Raw genomic sequence first — 17,844 nt, 5'->3', positions numbered from 1 at the left:
GGAAGAAAGATTGGATGCACAGTCAGAAGAAGAAAGTGCAACCAGAGACTCATGAAATCACCAGACAACAAAAGGTAGGAAAAATTATTTTATTTTCAATTTAGTGATCAAAATGTGTCTGAATTAATATCTGCTGTCTATATTTTGCACTATTGCCCCCCTTTTACTAAACCACAATAGCGGTTTTTAGCGCAGGGAGCATATGAGCATCGAGAGCAGCACTGGGCATTCAGCGCAGCTCCCTGCGCTAAAAACTGCTATTGTGGTTTAGTAAAAAGGGAGGGGGGTATATTTGTCTATTTTTGTCTGGTTGTTACTGAGGTGACAGTGCATAGAGTCATCTGCCTTGACCTCTTTGAAAAAACCCCAGAATAGGAATGATAACATTTTCTCTGCGTACAGTGTGCTTTGTGTTTTTTTTTTAATTTTATTGTTGGTAGATCATTTTGACTTGGTCATTTTAAAAGTAGCTCGCAAGCCCAAAAAGTGTGGGTACCCCTGGTCTAGAGGGATCACTGGTCTCAAAGTCCAAAATTCTTTAGTTACTGGTAAGAAATATAGACCAAGAGAAGTATATAACAAGGGATAGTTTATTTAGCAAAACAATACAGATAAATAGCAAATGACATTTAAAGATTTTTTAGGACAAATTCTAAGAAACCCTAATATTTATTTACTAGTGTTTAAGCCCGTTACATTAACGGGTGCTAGTAAAGCCTCCTTCCCTCACATGTCCCCTATTTTCAGCCCCAGCTACAAACAAATTTTACCCCCCCAGCCCCCTTCTCCCCCCGGCCCAGTAGCACCTCTTCCCTGCTCCCCCGGTCCAATAGCACCTCTTCCCTGCTCCCCGTCCCTCTTCCTTGCTCTCCTGGCCCAGTAGCACCTCTTCCCTGCTCCCCTTGTCCCTCTTCCTTGCTCCCCCGGTCCAATAGCACCTCTTCCCTTCTCCCCGTCCCTCTTCCTTGCTCTCCCGGCCCAGTAGCATCTCTTCCCTGCTCCAGCAGCACCCCTTACCTGTTTCCCCAGTCCAGTATGCAGCGTTGTGAGCATCGCGGCTGGCTTTTGTGAACCTTGTAGGCCGCTCTGCTTCTCAGAAGTACGTTCCCTCTGACGCGATCGCGTACGTCAGAGGAAACGTTCTACTGAGGTGCTGTGCGGCTGCGAAGTTTAGTAGAGCCGGCCACGATCCTCACTGGAGCAGCACCTGACCCTCAGCAAATCAAAGCCCTCCTCCCGGCAGCTGCTGCCAGCGCCGCTGCATGAAGTACTCCTCCCGGCAGCCACCGCCAGCACCGCTCTGTACCGCCTCAAGCCGTCGAATATGGCCAGCTTCCTCCAGCGGTTGGTGAGTGAGGGCAGGAGGAGGGGAGTGGCCAGAATGTTCCCTGCCGCCGGGTTCTAAAATGGAACACGGCCACGGATCACACACCACAGTGGCAGGGATCACGATGTTTTCAATGCGCATGTGCCGGTAAGTTTTTATTATATAGGATTTGGATTTTGAAAGAGATTCACCTGAGGTGGTGATGATTGTACTTATGGCAAAAGTAGAGGGGCATAACCAGCAGAAAAGAGGAGGACGTGATGCTATTTAGGGCATAAGTGAGCTATTTCTTGGAGAGGCCTGTCGTATTTAGGGATGTAGACACGGCAACTGATCATGGGATGGGATTAGCAGAAGAAGACGTGAGAAGACACTTGAAGATGACCTAAAGCTGCAAGAGGTGAGCTTAAAGGCCACAACAGGAATTCACTTTTTATGGAAAAGGTGGAGACAGAAACAGTGATGACATTCAGAATGAGCACAGGAGATTGCCAGTCCATCATCTTGCTGTATAAAGATCAGTGACTCATGTATTGGGAGCCTAAAGAGGGTTGGGGATGGGGCAAGGCTAGAACAGGGTGAGATGGAATATGGTGTCAGCAATAATGCTGTTATATTTTTAGTTAACAAAGGATAGATGTTTTCCAACTATCCATAAATCCTCCCATTTAACCAGCTCACACGGCCCTCAGAAATGCCACCAGAGGTTCAATACACTTTCATGACCACTGGCTTTACGCATCCAATCTTCACTGGGTCGTATTATGTTAAATATATACATCAAATGAGATAAATTTTAAAGTGTCATATTTGGAGTGTTTTAATACTACTTAGCTTGGGTGGTGGACTGGCAAGGGATCAGCACGCCAACATGTTTCACCCGTTAAAGGGGTTTCTTCAGGGCTACAATCCCTTCTAAAGGTGATGCTTTCACAACGTGACCACCCAGTTATCTCTACTAAGCTTAGTTTCTGGGTCAGAAACTGGCTGTCGGACAGACGCCAGAGGGTGGTGGTTAATGGAAGTCACTCGAAGGAAGGAAAGGTGACTAGTGGAGTCCCTCAGGGTTCGGTGCTGGGGCCAATCCTGTTCAATATGTTTGTGAGTGACATTGCTGAAGGGTTAGAAGGAAAAGTGTGCTTTTTTGCAGATGATAGCAAGATTTGTAACAGAGTAGACACCGAAGAGGGAGTGGAAAATATGAAAAAGGATCTGCAAAAGTTAGAGGAATGGTCTAATGCCTGGCAACTAAAATTCAATGCAAAGAAATGCAGAGTAATGCATTTGGGGATTAATAATAGGAAGGAACCGTATATGCTGGGAGGAGAGAAGCTGATATGCACGGACGGGGAGAGGGACCTTGGGGTGATAGTGTCCGAAGATCTAAAGGCGAAAAAACAGTGTGACAAGGCAGTGGCTGCTGCCAGAAGGATTCTGGGCTGTATAAAGAGAGGCGTAGTCAGTAGAAGGAAGAAGGTGTTGATGCCCCTGTACAGGTCATTGGTGAGGCCCCACTAGGAGTATTGTGTTCAGTTTTGGAGACCGTATCTGGCGAAAGACGTAAGAAGACTTGAGGCGGTCCAGAGGAGGGCGACGAAAATGATAGGAGGCTTGCACCAGAAGACGTATAAGGAGAGACTGGAAGCCCTGAATATGTATACCCTAGAGGAAAGGAGAGACAGGGAAGATATGATTCAGCCGTTCAAATACTTGAAGGGTATTAACGTAGAACAAAATCTTTTCCAGAGAAAGGAAAATGGTAAAACCAGAGGACATAATTTGAGGTTGAGGGGTGGTAGATTCAGGGGCAATGTTAGGAAATTCTATTTTACGGAGAGGGTAATGGATGCCTGGAATGCGCTCCCGAGAGAGGTAGTGGAGAGTAAAACTGTGACTGAGTTCAAAGAATCAGAAAATAATATTAAATATTGAACTAGGCCAGTTACTGGGCAGACTTGCACGGTCTGTGTCTGTATATGGCCGTTTGGTGGAGGATGGGCAGGGGAGGGCTTCAATGGCTGGGAGGGTGTAGATGGGCTGGAGTAAGTCTTAACAGAGATTTCAGCAGTTGGAACCCAAGCACAGTACCGGGTAAAGCTTTGGATTCTTGCCCAGAAATAGCTAAGAAGAAAAAAATTTAAAAAAAAAAAATTTAAATTGAATCAGGTTGGGCAGACTGGATGGACCATTCGGGTCTTTATCTGCTGTCAACAGTCTAGTAGGTTGGGATTCAAAGAATATGTGATGAAAGAGTACGCTTTCCAAGGGAGGAGAAAGATGGAGCAGAGCAGCAAGTTCTTAGCCACAGTAGAGACTTGTGCCTTGCAGAGGAGGAGAAGGCGAGGAAAAGGGACCAATAAAGTCAGGCACTGAACTGAGCATCTGCCAGGATTCCAGTGGTTGAAAGGAGAAGGTCATCGGATGGAAAGGAAGTGACAGCATGTAACCCTGAGTCTAAAAACAAATGGAGAGCATGCACGCATGGCTGTGGGGAACAACTTTGCCTATTATGGGTATCTTTAATATTGCGCTAAAGATAAACTGCTGTACGGTTTTTTTAGTTTGTATCCTTCCAGTGGCACAGTAAGGGGGGCAGGGAGCAGACCGCTCTGGGCTGGTACCTCTCGTCTTCTCTGCCTGCCCACCTCTTGAAAACTTCTCCAGCTACGAGAAGCGCCTCTTCCCTGCTGCTCACATTAGCCTCAGTTCTCCTTCATGGGACCAGGAAGTGATGTCAGAGAGACAGGGAGCGGAGGCTGGCGCAAGTATAGCGGAGAAGAGTTACTGCTCATTGTTAGCTAAGTTTTCAAGAGGTATGCAGGGAAGGCGCAGGATGTGGGGGGAGCACCTCCTTCCCTCCCTTAGCCACTGTGTACCTTTGAATGATTTGCAAAGGTGAATCAAAAAGTAAAGGCAATTGTTAAATTACACTGTAACCGGAACTCGTATGTATTATGTTGCTTACATTTGGTCATTTTAACCCATGTAATTTAACGTACTTTTTGATCTATAAAACACACTTTTTTCCCCCAAAAAAGTGGGTGGAAATAAGGGTGCATCTTTTATGGAGCGAATACCCAACCCCCTCCTCCGGTCCGTTACCTTATTTAGTTCCTCCAGCCCAGCAGGAGCCGAAGCTGCATGGGTAGGCCTCAGGGCAGACATGCCCCTCCTCCACCTTGTCACACATGGAGACCACATTGGCTGCGATAAGCAGGAGCTCCACCCGGCCCCCATCCGGTCTCAGCTTCCCTCGGTTCACAGAGTGGATAAAATTCAGTACATGGAGCAGCACCTGCCATGGTAGAAGTTCAGGAAACAGCGGCCAGGAAGCTGAGGCCGCGCCTTCCCGCCTGTTTTTCCCCCCGCCGCCTGCTGAAGAGAGAGTATTTTTATGAGGACAGCCCCCTTTTATCAAACCGTGCTAGCGGTTTTTAATGCTGGGAGCCGTGCTGTTCCTGATGCTCATAGCGTCGGGAGCAGCACAGGTCATTCAGCACAGCTCCTGGCACTAAAAACCGGGGGGAGGGTTTAGTGATTTAGTGTACTGCACAGCTCTCTGCTCTTCCTCATAATCTTGTTACTGTCAGCCCGCTGCAGCCAGCCCTTGTTATTTCAGTATTGAGCCCCACCCCTTCCCAAGTTCTGCCAATTCTCTTTACTTTTGGCCCAAAGCAATCACAACTATTCCAGTACTGAGACCCCCTCACTCCTGCTCTGCAGCATCCCCTGCAATTTATATGCTGAGATCCTCCCACAAACCACCCTGCAGTGCCAACTCACCTCACTCGTCCTAGCACCTGGTATTCCAGTACTAAGATCCCTTCCACACACAGCAGTACCCATTCATTTCACACCTGTTGCAAAGCACCCTGTGATTCTAGTTCTGAGACCCCCCCTCACACATAACTCTACCAATCTACTTCAGCCCCCTGCTACTCCAGTACTATACTGTACACAACTCTGCCACTGCAGGCAGACAGGGCCCCCCACTCTGAGGCAGCAAGCAGGGCCCCCCACCCAAGGCAAGCAGGCAGGCAGGGCCTCCCCTATCCCCCTGAACTCCCCTGTACCTTATTTTAGTTCCTCTGGCGGTCCTGCCCTTCTCTCCAGCTAACTAGCGACAGAGCGGCACAAAAGCGGCACTTATGCACTTTTCGCATGCCTGCCTTGTCCTGCACCGCTCCGTGAATGGCTGCCATCAGTTCTTGCCATTAGGCCTGCCTGCCCTGTCCCTATCCGCTCTGTCCCGGCCTACCACTAGACCACCAGAGGGGGGACAGGGTACAGAGCCTGGCAAGGAGTGTGGGGTTGGGTGCAGAGCCTGGCAAGGAATTTGGTTCAGAATGTTTTTTTTTTTCTTGTTTTCCTCCTTTAAATCTAGGGTGCGTCTTATGGTCAGGTTCGTCTTATGGAGCGAAAAATACGGTATTTTATCAAGCTATACCTGTTGTACATCAGTTTGGGTGAACTGGAAAGTCAGTTAATAAAGCATAATAAAAGAAACACATTGTCAATTCAGTCATTACATTGATTTTCAGGGATCTCCATCTTCACATGTACACTTAAAATGTCCTTAACCTGTTTTATAATCTAAACTAAACTAAACCTTAGGTTTGTATACCGCACCATCTCCGCATGCGCAGAGCTCGGCACGGTATCCACTGAGAATATAAATCTTATTAAATTTGGTTGGCTAGCAACATGAAGTTGACTTGGCAGTGAACAGAGATGTGAGCAGAACTGCATCTTAGTAAAATTATGCAGATGGACAAATGGTCATCCAGGCTGACCACTCCATGTTTAAAGCGTGCAGGTCGTTCTGCTTTTGCTTTGATTGCAAACAGTAGCAATGAAGGTATTGAGCCACAGATAAGAAGACCTAAATAATGTTATCAAAAGAGCTATGTGCTGGGTAATCCCTCTGCACTTTCCTCACACACTGCATTGCTGAAATAACCTCCTATCTGATGTATGAGAAAGTGCTCTGGTCCCTTTTTCCTGAGCACCTTCAATGCCTCGTCCAGTCGTGTAAAGAGTATACTGACATCTGTATAGTTGTAGGCTGTTTGTCATGTTCCCTCAGTTAATCTGAGGCATTGTTTATTCCTGATTGCACCATTACAGAGTCCATCATTAAGTAATAATTACTATGTGAGTACTGTTTGTATTTTACATTCTCGTATGTCCTTACAGGAGATGATCTCTTTGTGTGCAGGAGACCTTAGCTCAGCCCTCCCCTGGTTGGAATTGCATACCTTGAATTTTAGCTACAATCGCATCTCTGTCTTGGATCACTCGCTGGTGAGTGAACAACTCCACAATCTAATGTTTTCCTGAGAACAGAAGTAGACTTATGGGGCAATAGGAATTTCTGTGACAAAGACGTAAGGGTTCTGTACTGAAGCTGTTAGCCTCCTATAGTTGCGAACTTTGCAGAAGGGAGTCGCTCGTTTTTTCCAACTCCTGCTCTTCACCAGTGGAGCATAGCTTCCTTTTCAGTTTTTCCTTTTGCGAGCAAACTGAGAAGGTGTATTCTGATCTGCTGTGCTTTCTTGTTATTATTTTTGGGTCTTTTGGGCTGTCATTTCTTTTTCCTGTGTGGCTTCAGTGCCTGGAGGTCGTCATCTTAGGCTTACTCCACCAGGGAAAGAGGGCAGACCTGCGAGGACAGCCTGCTGTTCGCAGGCCAACCTCTTCAAGTCCCTGTGGAGCCAGCCTGCTGGGAACTTGCTCGCCTGCTGATTTATCAGAGGCTTGAGCACAGGTTATGGGGCCCCTGTGTAACAGCCCTCTGGATATCAGGGTTGTGAATTTTCTCCCTCCAATACACCACATGGATTTTCAAGGTCAGAGATCTTGGTCCGAGTCCTCCTGACTGTCAGCCAGAAGATTTCCAGTGACAGATTCATAAGAATAGCTTTACTGGGTCAGACCAGCCTTACTGGGTCAGACCAGTAGCCCGTTCTCACGGTGACCAATCCAGGTCACTAGTACCTGGCCACAACCCAAGGAGTATCAGTATATCATGCTACCAATACAGGGCAAGCAGTGGCTTCCCCCTTGTCTTTCTCAATAACAGACTATGGACTTTTCCTCCAGGAACTTGCCAAACCCTTCTTAAAACCAGCTACGCTATCTGCTTTTACCACATCCTCTGGCAACGTGTTCCAGAGCTTAACTATTTTCTGAGTGAAAAAATTTTTTATCCTATTGGTTTTAAAAGTATTTCCGTGTAACTTGTACCCATTCTATTCCACTCAGGATTTTGTAGACTTCAATCATATCTCCCCTCGGCCGTCTCTTTTCCAAGCTGAGGAGCCCTAACCGTTTTAGTCTTTCCTCAAACAAGAGGCATTCCATCCCCTTTACCATCTTGGTCGCTCTTCTTTGAACCTTTTCTAGGGCCACTATATCTTTCTTGAGATAAGGATGCCAGAATTGAACCCTATACTCCAAATGAGGTTGCACCATGGAGCGATACAGGGGCATTAGGACATTCTTAGCTTTGTTAACCATCCCTTTTTTAATAATTCCCAACATCCTGTTTGCTTTTTTGGCCGCTGCCACACATTGGGCAGATGGTTTCATCATATTGTCTACAATGATACCCAGATCCTTTTCTTGGGCGCTAACCCCCAAGGTGGATCCTAGCATCCGATAACTGTGATTCAGGTTATTCTTCCCAATGTGCATCACTTTGCATTTGTCCACATTAAATTTCATTTGCCACTTGGACGCCCAGTCTTCCAATTTCCTAAGGTCCGCCTGCAATTTTTCACAAGCTGCATGCATTTTAACAATATTGAACAGTTTAGTGTCATCTGCAAATTTAATCACCTCACTCGTCGTCCCAAGTTAAATTGCACCGGTCCCAGTACAGATCCTTGTGGCACTCCACTGTTTACTCTCCTCCACTGAGGAGTATCTGAGGCAGATATCCTTTCCCTGCAGGCAAGTCAGGTTTTGACCAGGTACTAAGGACCTGGATTGGCCACCGTGAGAACAAGCTACTGGGATTGATGGACCATTGGTCTGACCCAGTAAGACTATTTTTATGTTCTTAAGTTGATTGACAGACATCAGAAAAAGATGTATCTGAAGGTTTCTGGGGTTAGTATTAGGTTTCCCCACCTCCAAAACACCTTTTTAGATGTTTTTCATGAAAGCTGCCACTGGTCGTTTTTGGTGTGATTTTACTGTTAGTGGCCATCTTGGATTTTTTCCGATCTTTTTTGCCTCCAAAACCCATCATTTTGCCCAAGTTTCATCTGTAATGGATTCCCCAGGCCCCTCAGAATTGCCTCATGGGTGATGCTCATTACGGATGCCAGCCTGAGTGGCTGTGGGGTCCACTGCTGTGGTTTCCCTCTCCAGGGCAAGTAGATCTCATCAGAAAGCAAGTGGTCCATAAATCATCTGGAACTGAGAGCCATTCATTTGGCACTGAAAACATTGGAGACTTTCATAACAGGAAAGGCGGTCAAGTATTCTCTGACAATGCCATTGCGGTAGATTATGTGAACAGACAAAAAAGTGCCAGAAGTGCTCCATTGCACATGGAGGCGAACTTGTTGTTCAAGTGAGCGAAAGCTCACAAGCGCTGTCAGCAGGAGTAGAGAACGTCCAGGCTGACTTCTTAAGCAGGCATACTCTGAATCTAGGGGCATGGTCCGTGTCCCATATAGCGTATAATGCACTGCTGGGAAAGACCAAAAATAGATTTTATGGCCTCAGCCAAGAATGTGAAATCAGATCACTTCTACAGTCAAAGAGCTGAACTGGAAAGCACAGGACTGGACACCCTGGATCAGTCCTGGGGTACAAAGATTCTAATCTGTGTTCCCACCGTGGGTCATGGCAAGCTGGATCATCCGCAGAGTTGTGGGCCACCAAAGTTGGGTGATACTGGTGGCCCTGGAGTAGCCTCGCCAGCCTTGGTATGCGGATCTGATGCAACTACAAAGAAACGGGTGTCTCAAGCTGCCAGTTGATCTGAGGCTCCTCAGTCAGAGCCCAGTTCCTATGGAAAATCCAGAGCACTTTGGTCTATCAGCATGGCTCTTGAGCGCACAGCCCTAATTCATAAGGGTTATTCAGAGATAGTCATTGCGACCCTCCTTAGAGCCAAGAAGACTTTGACATTTATGGCATTCCAGCTATCATGCATCAAGGAGCAGGTAGAGCCTTGTCAGGCACCAATTCCAGTGATCTGTAATTTTTGCAAGCTGGAATAGAAAAAGGCCTATTGGTTGCATCTTTCAAAGTACAGGCCTTTTGTGCTTTCAGGCTCAAAGAGGTAAGCAGTCCAGACATTTCTCTGTTCTATAGGGGAGCGCTCAGATTGCGTCCTCCGTTTGGTTTGCCTTTCCCATTGTAGGACCTTAATGTCATTCTGAATGGCCTATGTCAGGCTCCATACAAGCCTCTGCAAGATGTGTTCCTTTTGGACCTTACAGTCAATATTCGTCCACAACAACTTTGTATGTATTATAGTTCGCCTGTAGTTTTTTAAAAAGTATGTATTAATTGTAATATTGTTTGTCTAAAGGAAAAAAATTTTTTTTGACTCTGTACAACGCTTTGTAGAATCGATAAGGCGTTTAATCAAATAATTAAAATAAACAATAAACAATATGGTGGCCGTAGTATCAGCAAAGTGAATATTGGAGTTACAGATTCTCGTATGTTGAGAATCTTTTCTCAGGTTTATGAAGTCTGGTGTTTCTCTGCAAACCATTCCTTCTTTCCTGATAGAGACTTACAAGATCATGAAGGGCATAGAGAAAGTGGAGAGGGACAGATTCTTCAAACTTTCGAAAACTACAAGAACAAGAGGGCATTCGGAAAAATTAAGAGGGGAGAGATTCAGAACCAATGCTAGGAAGTTCTTCTAAACCTAAAGGGTGGTGGACACCTGGAATTCGCTTCCAGAGGGTGTGATAGGACAGAGTACGGTATTGAGGTTCAAGAAGGGATTGGATGATTTCCTGAAGGAAAAGAGGATAGAAAGGTATAGATAGAGGATTACTATACAGGTCCTGGACCTGATGGGCCGCCGTGTGAGCGGACTGCTGGGCATGATGGACCTCTGGTCTGACCCAGCAGAGGCACTGCTTATGTTCTTATGTAATCTTTCTATTAGAAGACATAGGATTCTGTACGACCCACCATTTGCAGACATCTGATTCACCAGTCTACTGCCTCAGACACTGCTGGTGTCCATCATGGGACTTCTCCTGCCATTTGGAAGAGTAAAAATTTTTTAAAAAAAATAATATATTAAAGGTATTCTTCATAACCTTTGGGGTTTTTATAGGCTAGTGCTAGTTGTACACAGCAGATTGGTTCCTGGCTACTTCTAAATTGCGAGTTCATTTTAATTATTGTTCTTTTTTTCATAAATTACAGAGCAGCACAGAAATGTATGTTGTCTCTGGGGAAGTTCCCCCTCATCCTGCCTTCTCTTTTCTTCTATTTAAATGGAGTTTGAGTGCTGTTGTACTAATTGAAGAGGGAGCTATTCTTCAATGCTGAAGGGGAGGAGTTGAAAGAAATAAGTGACACACTTCTGCAAGGTTTGTGACTCTAGGAAGACAACAGCTTCAGTACAGAATCCTGAATCTCCTAACAGAAAGATTACTGAGGTAAGAATCTAATCTTCCATTCTAGTGTATTGTATCCAGTGGCGTACCTAGGGTATGTGGCATCCGGGGCCCCTCATTTTTTGACACCCCCCCCCCACCCTCCATGTAAAAAATATTTTTTGTAATAACCATGAAACGGTATAAATGGTCAGAATAGAAACAGGGAGTGAAAATATTCTTTTATTGAACCTCATATAGGTTACCATTATTCCAAACATAACATAACATAAATTATGTCTGAATTGTCATGACATCAAAAGTACGTATGGAGTAGTTGCAGGTGATGCTTGGGACAGTTCTGATTGTGTTAGTTCGGTTTTATGTGTTTTTTGAATAGAAGGGTTTTTATTTCTTTTTTGAAGGTTTTGTAGTCTGTGGTCGAGGTCAATAGGTTGTAGAGTTGGGGGTCGAGTGTTAGGAGGTTGTCGAACAGTTTTTTTTCTTTTGACGTTTTTGGTTGGAGGGTGTGTGAATGGTGTGCGAGTTCTCCTATGTCTGGTTGAGGTGGATTTAATTATTTAGCTGAAGAAATTAGTTACCCCCCCCCCCCCCATTCCACACACATTAATTCTCTTCCATTTTTGTTCCCATTCTAAAAAACACTGATAAGTTCCCAGAAAAAAAATACATTAAAATAAGAAGTGAAAACAAAGGCCCTTACAGATGAGAACATAACATAAGAATAGCCTAACTGGGTCAGACCAATGGTCCATCATGCCCAGTAGCCCATTCACGAAGCTAACCCAGCTGGGGATAAAACTATTTAGTTATGCAGATGATTTTACGATTATCATCCCATTCACCAATTCTGTCTCCGAAACTATTCCTAAAGCTTCAGAAGCTATAAACATGATGGAACAATGGATGACAAACTTTAGGCTCAAACTTAATTCAGATAAAACGACTTTTTTCATTGCTTCACCACATCCACTTGACATTAAATCACCCCTCTGTATCAATAACCTTAGTTACCCTATCCAGCCCTCCATAAAGATACTAGGTGTAACTCTGGATCAATGCCTAACCATGAAAGACCAAGTAGATTCCTTAATCAGAAAGGGATTTTTCACTCTCTGGAAACTCAGATCCCTTAAAGCTTATTTTGTTACATCGGTTTTTAGAATCCTAGTCCAATCCCTCGTACTAAGCCTGCTTGACTACTGTAACCGCCTATTTGGCAATTTCCCCAAAAAATATGCGACGCCTACAACTGTTGCAGAATGCGGCAGTCAGACTAATCTTTGGACTAAAAACATTTGACCACGTGACACCCTACTACCGGCAGCTACATTGGCTGCCAATGAAGGCACGCGTAAAGTTCAAATTTGCCTGTTTCTGCTTTAAAGCATTACACGGACTTGCCCCCAAATACATTACTGACCTTTTCTCCTTCTCAACCAACAGACACAAGAGAAGTTCACATTCCAACTTCGTTTCCCCCCCCAGTGAGAGGTTGCAAACTGAAAAAACACCATGAATTCCTTCTCTCACACCAAGCAGCATCATGGGGTAAAAACCTAGAACAATTACTTTCGCCCTCTACTTATGAGGTATTTAGGAAACGTCTAAAAACACACCTGTTCCTAAAACATCTTGACAACTGATCCACTTATCTCTTTCCTCTCAATAGCAACCTACTGTCCTTTTGATCACTTTTCTCCTCAACAATGAATTTCCTGTCTAATTACTTCTCTTTCTTCTTCCCCTCTTGAAGTCAGTCAATTTGTACCTTTGCTTAATCTTTTGTAAACCGCATAGAACTTCACGGTATTGCGGTATATAAGCTGTTATTATTATTATTATTATTCTCATGGTAGCCAATCCAGGTCACTAGTACCTGGTCAAAACCCAAAGAGTAGCAACATTCCATGCTACCGATCCAGGGCAAGCAGACACTTCCCCATGTCTTAATAACAGACTATGGACTTTTCCTCCAGGAATTTGTCCAAATCTTTCTTAAAACCAGCTAAGCTATCTGCTTTTACCATAACATCTGGCCACTTCATTTTTAAGCTTAGATCTTTCCTTCCAAACAGAGACCTTGCTAGATGTCAAATACAACACAAGGGAACTTCACACGGACTTAGCTGTGCAGGAAATGTGAATCTCCTCATACACCCACCTATAGTGCAAAAATGTGCAAAGGTCTGTTTTTTTTTTCTTTCGATCACTAGATAGCCTAATGCCACAAAAGCAGCACTGTTACAAAAGGTCAATGCTAAGATTAACAAAGTTTCCTTCCTTGGACCACAAGGAGATACTGACAAACCACTGGAAGAGATCCCAAAACAACTACCTAGGCACAATACCCAAAGACCCACTCAGTGTGTGAACCAGTTGAGTGGAGTGGACTAACTGGGGGGTGGAAATGAGCTCGGAGTTTGCTCAGGAGAATTTCCCAGACCACCTCTTCCTCTCAACACATTGACACACTGCCACCACCACCACCACCACTAGGAACACCTCACTGGGTAGGCCAGCAATGCTTATAAACTTTATAAAACACATTATTATATTTTTTTATAAAGCACATATTTTAACTGAACTCTCTGACATCCTCAGCCTTTCCATTCACAAAAATAGAAGGAAGAAAAGTTCCCATTTCCCGCTGTCTCATGTCCCCGGCCTATACAATATTTTTCTTCTGCAGACTCTTCAAAAGTCTGACCAAATCCTCATTTCACTTGCATTATAAAGTACTGAGGATGCCATCTCTCCCCAATCCCAGGTCCTAAAGTCTGAGACAGTAGCGCAAACTGCCCGTTTCAGGAAGAAAAATTTCAATTCAGCCTATTTAATTGGTTTTTCGATTCGATTTTCCTGCCCAGTTGGGTGATTTTTTTTCAAAAATCCTGGTGGGTTTTATAGCTTTTTCACCCCCTTTGGCTTCTCCTAATCTTTTATCTATTCCCTCTCTAAAAATTATCAATACAAGGAGACAATTTATCTTCTCTTGTACAGCACCGCAGACATGGAACGCCCTCCCTATGTTTTTACGGGAGGAGAAAGAGTTTGTAAAATTTAAAAACGAGTTAAAAACTTTCCTTTTTAGAGATGCATTTGCAATTTAATCTTTTATCTTATTGCTTTGTTTATTTTATTCCCCTTAAATGTCTTTTTCCCTTTTGTATTTTCCTTTGATGTCTCCTCTTTTCTTTACAAATTGTATTTCATCCCTCCTTACCTTGTGTTAAACAATGTTAATTTTTAGCATAATAAGTTTATTTATTAATTGTATGGACTGTTTTGTTACCCAACATATGTAACTTTTTAAATGTACACCGCTTAGAAACTTGGTTTAAGGCGGTTAATCAAGCCATCTAATAAACTTGATAAACTTGAAACTAACCACAATGGCGCTGTGGTGTAAATAAAATAAAGAAACAAAAAGGACTTTTCTTCTCTCTGTTAAATCCTAGCTCACGTTTGCGGTCTAACACCAGCTCTGGCAGGATACACATTTCAAATCTGACATATTGTAATCACAAAACAGAAAATAAAATTAATTTTTCTACCTTTTGTTGTCTGGTTATTTTTTAAATCTTGTTGGTCCCAGGCTCTGGTTGTCTTCTGATAACTTGCTTGCCAGGGTCTCCTTCTTTCTGCAAGCTAACCATCCATCTGCCAACTCTGTCCTCCCTTTCCATTTCCCTTCACTCCCCAGGAAGTCTGGTATCTTTCCTTTTTTTCATCTCCCTCCACAGATCCACCTTTTCTTAACTACCCTTTCATCCGGCATCTCTCCCTCCTTCCCCACCACCCCAGGGCCCACCATCTCTCCCTTTCTTTTCCCAATTACCCTCCTATCCAGTATATCTATCCCTCCTCCAAACCATCCCTTGTGTCCAATTTCTCTCCCTTTCTGTTCCTTCCCTCCCTGAATCCCATGGTCCATCATCTCTCTCCCTCTCCTCTATTTTCAGACCCATTATTTCTTCCCCCCAAAGTCTGGCATATGCACATCTCTTTGAACACCCCCTTCCCTCCGATCTCTAACTTCTGTACTAGAAACCAGTTCAATCATTATTCTGATTCATTCATTAGTAATTTCCCATTTAGATTATTGCAATTCACTCCTCAATGGTCTCCCACAAAAAGAAATCAGACGCCTACAACTAATACAAAATACTGCAATAAAACTTATATATAAAATAGGTAAATATGACCATGTCACTCCTCTTTTAAAAAAAGAACATTGGCTTCCTGTCACTCATCGCATCACCTATAAAATCATTTTACTTTCCTTTAAAATAAAACTTTATCATCTGCCCTCGTTCCTAGATAAACTTCTCATTCCTCAAAGTTCTCCACGCACCCTAAGATCAACCGACCAAAAACTTATTTTCATCCCCTCCTTAAAAGATTTCTATTATACGCGAAAAGTAAACTTCGCAGTAACTGCTCCTACTCTCTGGAACTCCCTACCACAGCATCTCCGTGATGAACTACGACTTGACAAATTTAAGACTGGTCTAAAAACTTTCCTATTCTGTGATGCATTTAATAATCTTTAGAACCATTATTCTTCCTCTTCCTATTCACAACAATCTCTTTGACAAAGCAACCCCTCCCTTTATGTATTATCCAAACCCTACTATCTCCTTCTTTCTTCTCAAATATGTAACTTTACCCATCCCTTTATTCTACCCTCACTTTCCAGTATGTCTGGTAAATGTCTTTTTATGTTCACACATTATTATTAATCTTCCAATTTTTATTTTTCTCAGTTTTCCCTATCTTTTTAATCCGATTGTTAACCGGCCAGATATTAACTTGATGGTTGGTATATCAAAATCAATAAAACTTGAAACTTGTATTTCTACACCAGGGTCCCCCCCAAAGGCCTGTCCCCCCCCTTGAAGGCCTGAACCCCCCTTGAAGGCCTGCACCCCCCCGAAGGCCTGCACCCCCTTGAAGGCCTGACCCACCCCCTTGTAGGCCTGTCCCCCCCTTAAAGGCCTGCCTGCCTGTCCCCCCCTTGAAGGCCTGCCTGCCTGTCCCCCCACGAAAGCTTGTCTCCCCCCATGAAGGCATGTCCCCCCCTTTAAGGCCTGCACCCCCCCCGAAGGCCTGCACCCCTTGAAGGCCTGTCCCCCCCTTGAAGGCCTGTCCCACCACCCTGTCCCCCCCCTTAAAGGCTTTCCTGCCTGTCCCCCCCTTGAAGGCCTGCCTGCCTGTCCCCCCCCCTGAAAGCCTGTCTCCCCCATGAAGGCTTGTCCCCCCTTTAAGGCCTGCATCTCCCCCTGAAGGCTTGTCCCTCCCCTTGAAGGCCTGCACCCCCCGAAGGCTGCACCCCCCAGAAGGCCTGCACCCCCCCGAAGGCCTGCATCTCCTTGAAGGCCTGTCCCCCCCCTTGAAGGCCTGTCCCACCCCATGTCCCCCCCCTTAAAGGCCTGCCTGTCCCCCCCTTGAAGGCCTGCCTGCCTGTCCCCCCCCCAAAAGCCTGTCTCCCCCCATGAAGGCTTGTTCCCCCCCCTTTAAGGCCTGCATCTCCCCCTGAAGGCCTGCCTGCCCGCCCCACCCCGAAGGACCGCTCGCCCCTCCCCCTCCCACCCCCCATCCAGACGTCCGGTTCTTCCCCTCTGGCCTCCCCGCACCATTTAGAGTAGAAGCAGCCTGCAGCAAGATCGCAATGTCAGCGATCTTGAGCTGCTTATGCTGTCCTCCACCGCGGACCCGCCCCCCTCCTCTGACGTCAGTGGAGGGGGCGGGACCGCAGCGGAGGACAGCATGAAGCAGCGCAAGATCGCTGACATCGCGATCTTGCTGCAGGCTGCTTCGGTACTCTTAATGGTGCGGGGAGGCCAGAGAGGAAGAACCAGACATCGTGGGGGGGGGAACGGACACCGGAGCACCCCCTCAGGGCTCGCACCCGGGGCGGACCGTCCCCCCCCCCTCCCTTGGTATGCCACTGATTGTATCCAATGGCCCTGAAATGATAGGGTTCTATATTTCAACTTGCAAGTTGCTTGCAGAAAACTGTCTATCATCTAACATATAATGCTACACCTCCACCAATTTGATCCATCTTATCATGGTGATATAGTTTGTATCCTGATATGACAGAATCCCATCAGTTATCTTCCTTCCACAAGGTCTCAGAGATGCTTGTTAGATATATCTATATTTTTGTTTAGTGCAATATATTCTAACTCTTCCATCTTGTTTCTTAGGCTTTTGGCATTTGCATACAGATATTTCAAACAATGTTTATCATATCTGTTTACAATTTGCTCAGCAGTTGGCATGGATAATTTGCCATCTTTAAAATCAGCCTGCTCTATATTTAAGGAAACCTGGTCTACCATGGCCTGAATTGCATTCTCACTATTGGGATGCTCTGTCTTCCCTTTTATGATGATATCTTTTAAAGATACCTTGTCCTGAACCGTGCTCTTTTGACCAACTGTTGGCCTTCTCCCAGTTTCTAGTTTATGTTTAAATGTATTTATTAATTTTTGGTGTGCAAGCATAACACTTACATTTATGCTCAAAGATAACTTCTCCTCCCAACTCCCCCCATCCCCCCAAACAGAATAAAAGGAATCCCAAGGACAAGCTATAAAGAATACTCAAGCTATAAGTTCAACAGTCGACTGCGAGCAACTGGCGTAAGACTCAACCAGAAGCGCTCCCAAATCCAACAGAATCTGCGACCAGGGCCAGTGTCTAACTCGGAAAAGTGTTATCCCCCCAGTTTCTAGTTTAAAAGCAGTTCTATCTCATTTTTAAATGTTGATGGCAGCAGCCTGGTTCCATCATGGTTAATGTGGAGCCCATCTTTGTGGAATAGGCTCTCCCCTTCTCCAGTATGTCCCCCAGTTCCTAACAAATCTAAAGTCCTCCTCCCTGCACCATCGGATCATCCAC

General features: G+C 45.0%; 1 protein-coding gene across 8 annotated transcripts in view; it reads left to right on the top strand.

The window, feature by feature from the left end:
- The window catches only part of STK11IP (serine/threonine kinase 11 interacting protein), a 227,018-nt gene that overhangs the window by 14,506 nt on the left and 194,668 nt on the right, over positions 1-17,844 (top strand). For 6 of the 8 annotated variants that reach the window (XM_033945669.1, XM_033945670.1, XM_033945676.1 and 3 more), the window contains exon 6: positions 6,524-6,631. The exons of the other annotated variants lie outside the window; for them this stretch is intronic. In XM_033945669.1, the coding sequence (XP_033801560.1) occupies positions 6,524-6,631 (108 nt within the window). The remainder of the gene's footprint in view (positions 1-6,523; positions 6,632-17,844) is intronic. 8 annotated transcript variants of the gene reach the window in all.

The sequence above is a fragment of the Geotrypetes seraphini genome, chromosome 5, assembly GCF_902459505.1.
Source record: "Geotrypetes seraphini chromosome 5, aGeoSer1.1, whole genome shotgun sequence".
NCBI lineage: Eukaryota > Metazoa > Chordata > Amphibia > Gymnophiona > Dermophiidae > Geotrypetes > Geotrypetes seraphini.
This window is presented reverse-complemented; position numbering and strand designations above follow the sequence as displayed.